At 48.5% G+C, this 5,639-nt stretch overlaps 1 protein-coding gene across 2 annotated transcripts; it reads right to left on the bottom strand.

Annotated features, from left to right (window-relative positions):
- Positions 1-717: 717 nt before the first annotated feature.
- DUSP6 (dual specificity phosphatase 6) lies at positions 718-5,089 on the bottom strand. 2 transcript variants are annotated; one of them, XM_068970444.1, is made up of 3 exons: positions 4,262-5,089; positions 3,244-3,681; positions 718-2,193 (listed from the first exon to the last, which is right to left on the bottom strand). In XM_068970444.1, exons 1-3 carry the CDS (start codon positions 4,659-4,661, stop codon positions 1,886-1,888), a joined length of 1,146 nt encoding a protein of 381 aa, XP_068826545.1. In that variant the 5' UTR covers positions 4,662-5,089; the 3' UTR covers positions 718-1,885. The 2 variants fall into 2 exon arrangements, with proteins under 2 accessions (XP_068826545.1, XP_068826546.1); XM_068970445.1 differs by lacking the exon at positions 3,244-3,681.
- Positions 5,090-5,639: the final 550 nt, after the last annotated feature.

The raw sequence follows: 5,639 nt of genomic DNA on the forward strand, positions 1-5,639 counted from the left end.
TTCTCTCTACTTTTTTCCTGTTATTACTGAGCAGAAGACCCTGACAGGGAAAATCAAGAGGTTAATGCTGCCGTTTTGTTATTCTGATGCCTTCTCTTTGTGACTATTCATGAATATCTAAATATTGTAATTTCAGAAAGCTATGCTCTTATGACACCATTTTCCTTCAAGAGCATCACAGTTTTCTTAAATAGGCCAGACTTACTATATTTTGTCCATAGGAATGATTATGAACTTCCCTGGTGGCTCAGATGGTAAAGAATCTGCCTGCAATGCAAGAGACCCTGGTTCAAGCCCTGGGTTGGGAAGATCCTCTGGAGAAAAGAATGGCTGCCCACTCCAGTATTCTCACCTGGAGAATTCCATGGACAGCAGAGCCCATAATCCATGGGACCACAAAGAGTCTGACACAACTGAGAGAATTTCACACTCACGCTCATAGGAAATGATATAGTCAATCCCTTCCATTATGTCACTTTTACTTGAAGCAAAAGGCTAATTTCATAAACTGTGCCTGAAGACTTCTTGGTAATAGTTTGAGATGAGAACTTTGCCCCAATATTCCTACATGTATTTTAAATAAGCCAGTATCACTTCATATCTAAGTACAATTAAGGAGAGATTTTGAAAAAATACACATTTGATAGCCAAAATAGTTATTTATTAATAATTTAAGGTTTTACATTCTTATAATAAAATTTTAGCTCAGAACTTTATACCATCAACATATGGAGCCACTTGTCTCCTTCCTTCACAATCATATGCATGTCACCTATCGAATGAGTACCCATGCTCACACACACACACACACACACACACACACACGCGCGCGCGCACACACACGCTTCCAGTTTCACACAAATTGTTTTTAAAAAGGAAAGAAACCAACCCAAAATATTGCATTTGAGGTGACACTCCCTGAAGAATTTTGTACAGAGGTAAGATACTGTTTAGCACAGCTGAAGTTTCAACAACAAAAAAAGTGAGCCCATGATTTTGGTGTCTTTCCAAGATATCCCCTTTGAGACAACACAAATCAAAATATTTACAAAGATAAGGCAGAGTCAAACTACATTAAGGAGAAAAAAAGTCACAAGGAAGATATATGAGAGAGACTGAAGACTGCACCATAACAAGGTCTTCACGATCATCAAGTGTCCATGAAAATATCATTCAGGAATTGGTAACGTTGAGCATGCTGCAAATATATCCTTTGGATTCAAAAAGAGCAAAAGTTTCCATTGTTTTTAAGTGGCAAACTGCTCTCTCTCCCTTTGGATGATTTCTTTTAAACCCATCAAAGGAAAAACACAGTTCAAACAAACACTGTCAAGTGATTTAAGATCAAATATTTACAATAATCAAATGGAATATGAGATTCATTTGACTGATTATTTATTTTTTTCTTTTCTTTTTTTTTTTGCAAACTGATACTACAAATACAGAGCTGAAACCTCTCTTTGGCTCCTCTATATGCAAAATTGAATCGGTCTTCACTGAAGACAATATAGAATCAGTTCCAGACGCAAAAGAAACAGTCATACAAGGCCCTAAAGAACACATGCTCCTACCCTACCATTTGGTCCTACCCTATGTACCTGGAAGTCCTCGAATCCCAGTCCCTGCAGGGGTAGGCTGTACACAGGGGTGTGGAGCAAACCTACTGCCTCTATCTATACAGCGGGTCCTGTTCTTCCAACAGGAAGGGAGCAAATCTCTCCCTTGGGAATAACCAATTCCATACGTGGTAACCTTGTCTAATACAGACAGCTGGTGTCCTGCTGACACCTGGGGCCACATACAAAGAAAGCAGCCTGGCAGATGCTGCTGAGAGAAACTGCTAAAGATCGACTGGACACATCCCACCCAGTTGGGGGGGGGCCCTTCACGTGGATTGCAGAGAGTCCACCTGGTAGACATTCTGGTTGGAGGGCGTGGTGAAATAGAGCTGCTGTGTGGGGACGCGGTTGTCACAGGGGCTGCTCAGTCCCAGCGTCCTCTCGAAGTCCAGGAGCTGGCCCATGAAGTTGAAGTTGGGAGAGATGTTGGATTTCTTCATCTTCACAATGTCATAAGCATCATTCATCGACAGATTGAGCTTCTGCATAAGGTAAGCCACAGTCACAGTGACGGAGCGGCTGATGCCAGCTAAGCAATGCACCAGGACGCCACAGTTTTTGCCTCGGGCTTCATCTGTAAACAGAAAAAGAAAGGGAAAAATATCAGTGGACCAAAAATCCCCCTTTGTGAACGATCAGCCTAAAACCTGAGTAATAATAATACTAAAGATTAAAATACAATTGTGTGTGGCAGCTGAGCCCTGCAGGCAGCAGAAAATGTATCACTGAGCTAAAACATGTACACTGGGCACAATTACATATTTCAGATATTTTCTGAAAAGGGAGCTTTTGTATTAAGTTTCTGCCAACACAAAACCCCTTAATGTGTGCATTCTTTGCCTCAGCATGTGAATACCAGAAACCCTGCAATATGGTCGTGAATGCCTTTTATACAGACAAGCAGACTGCAAGGGTCTATTAAATTATTCTCCAACTGTTGTGCAGCTAACAATGGAGGTATTCAGGCATTTCAAAAAAGAGAGAGGGAAGTCACAGGGGACAGCCCATTAGGAGGAACAGGATGTCGACATGGCCTGAAAATGAGTTCCTTTGTAATAGGAAATGCATTACAATGCCTGGAGATTCGCTTCTCCAGGCTTTCAGCCCACAGTTCTTCCTGCTGGGCTCAGGTTACCCTCACTGTCTCACTGTGAACCAGTATCACAATAAGATTCAGTTGGATTACAGCATCTCGCATTCACAGAACTTTCCAACAACTAACTTGGTGTCCTAAAACAACTCCCAGGTCGCTCTTTTAAAATTATAAAGTCATGCTAGGATTCCTGTCTACCAAGAGTACTTCTATCTGGCCCTCCTCCAGTCCAAAGATGGTGGGAAAATCCTGCTGTCTACATACAAATGACTCCTCTTTCAAATGACTGGAGTCAGTCAAAAAACAGACAAAATTTGCAATACACCTGTGGTCTGCAACCTTGTCAAAAGGCACTTTTTTTTTTTTTTTTAAGGAAGAAGATATATCAGAATCAAGAACGGTCCTGGAACATTTGAGACCTGCAGTCCCACAAATTAGCAAGCAGCCAGAAAGATGAACAGCTTAAACTCTTAAGAATGGTGAGGAATTCTGCGTTTAAAAGTCTGAGGAAGAATTGATCATTAGTCTCACCTATGAAAGAAATGGCCTCAGGGAAAAACTGGGACAGGTTTTGGCTCCAGTGATCCGAGATGGGGATCTGCTTGTATTTGAACTCTCCTGCATTCTCAAAGAGATTCGGCAAGTTGGGGGTGACGTTCAAGATGTACTTGATGCCAAACTCCTCCAACACGTCCAGGTTGGTGGAGTCCTTGGCACACCCCAAATAGAGGAAGGGCAAGATCTCCACAGGGAAAGAAGGCTGACTGTTGGACAGCGGGCTGCCATCCGAGTCCGTTGCACTATTGGGGTCTCGGTCAAGGTCAGACTCAATGTCCGAGGAGGAGTCGGAGCTGATCCGCAGGCCCCCGAGCCCCAGCACTGGCAACGGTGGCGAGCTGCTGCTACACGAGCCGTCTAGATTAGTCTCGCAGTGCAGGGCGAACTCGGCTTGGAACTTACTGAAACCACCTGCCAGGAGGAGAAAAACAATCATGTAACCCGAGATCCCGTAGTAGTTTTCACAGCTTTGAGAGCCGCAGCCGCACGCCGAAACACACCACAGAACCCTACCAACGCCCCTACACGCGAAACCAAATATAAGAGAAAAACACTTAAATGTGCGCCCTTGGGAACAGAACGAACGCGCCCGCCTCCCCTGGGAACCCTCATTCTTTTGAATCCGGAAATGCACAAAATGGCAACTTTTCCGAATATCTTGAAGGGTTAGAAGGTGCCAACCTGCACCACAACCGTCCTGCAAAATCTGAATCAAAAATCGAATGACAGAAAGTAGGGAAAGGTGGAGGACATTTCGGGTAGGAAGCAGAGGTGGTCGGAAAGAAATGGCCCAAGAGTGCGGCCGGAAGCGGGCCGGTTCCTCGCGGGCCAAGCTCGTGGGTGCGGGACGCAGGAGGTTCGCAGCCAGGGGACAGGCAGACAACCCCTGGCGCCGCAGTGGGTTCAGAAGCGCCGGCCGAGCGCCCGGCCTGCAGCCCGCAGCCCGGTGTCCTCTGCCTGGCCCCCCTGCGCAGAGCTCCCCGGCTCGTACCTTCCAGGTAGAACGCCCGGCATCCCTCGTCCTTGAGCTTCTTGAGCAGCAGCCCGAGCACCGACTCGCCGCCCGTATTCTCGTTCCAGTCGCTGCTGCTCTCATCGTAGAGCACCACGGTATCGGTGCCGCAGCGCCGGGTGAAGCGGTCCCGGTCCTCGCCGCGCGTGAATAGCGCGCGCACCGGCAGGTTGCCCTTCTGCAGGCGCCGCAGCATGATCCCCGGGATGGCCACGTTGATGGCGGACTCGATATGGGACGACTCGTACAGCTCCTGCGGCCGGCAGTCCATCAACAGCAGCCGCTCGTTACCCAGCTCCAGCTGCTCGTTGAGCCACGCCACCGTCTTGCTGATCGCCATTTCCGACGCGAAGGGCACGGGTCTGAGCGTATCTATCATGGGGGTCGAGCTGCCGGAGAGGGCGGAGTGCCTATCAGACGCCCCTCGGGGCAGGCAGAGGCCGAGCGCGCCGCGGGAAGCCGCCGCTCTCGGAGCGGGGTTGGAGTCCACCTCGCCCTTCCCAAGCCGGGATAGCGGTTGGGGCAGGCGAGACCGAAGTGAAGCCGGCGGTTCCCGCTGCACCCGGCTGCAGCCGCTCGTTCTCGGTGTCAATGAATCTCTCTGAATGAAGCTGCCCAGACAGTTTTGTTCCTCCAGGGTGAATGAAATCCAATTAATTCGGACTCCGTGCTACTAAGAAGGGAGGAAAGAAAAGAAAGTCCAGCGGTTCCTAATCCCTCCCTCCAAGACTGCACCTCAAATCCACCCGGCCGTCTTTCTCCTAGGATTATTCAAACCTCGATTGCTCACTCTCCCTTGGCCTCGGCGCTCGCACACCCCCTGCGCGAGGCAGCTCCTCAATGGATACAAACAGCGAGCGTCTCAATGGATACATTCTCCGGGCCAGCCAATGAGCGCTCTGCGGAAGGGGCTGTTGCCGTGGGGACGGGCCGGCTGGAACAGGTTGTGTTGATGAATTGTTAATGAGTTTGTCATTCACAAAAACGGAAAGGAATTTCCGCTCCGGATAAGCCCCAGTGCAAACAAGCTGCAACAGCGGGCTCCGCGGGAGGAAGGAGAAAGAAGAGGAGGCGGCGGCGGAGGAGGAGCGGGGCACACAAACCAGGGCACTTCAGTTGTCTCATGTTTCCTTCTGTTGAGAGTTCACACTTCGCGTCGGAACTTTTGCGCACAAATGGTGCAATTAGCGGGCACAAAAGCCCTTGTTCGCGACGCCTGTGAGTGCAAGCTAGCTTTAGGGAAACTTGTGCTGACTTTTTCCCTTTTCTTCCCTTTAAACTCATTTGCACTGGAGTTCACCATTGCCCCCCCTTCCCCCCGCCTTAGGCAGTGTGTGTGGCATTTGTTTGCCAGTTT

This window comes from Capricornis sumatraensis, chromosome 4, assembly GCF_032405125.1.
Source record: "Capricornis sumatraensis isolate serow.1 chromosome 4, serow.2, whole genome shotgun sequence".
NCBI lineage: Eukaryota > Metazoa > Chordata > Mammalia > Artiodactyla > Bovidae > Capricornis > Capricornis sumatraensis.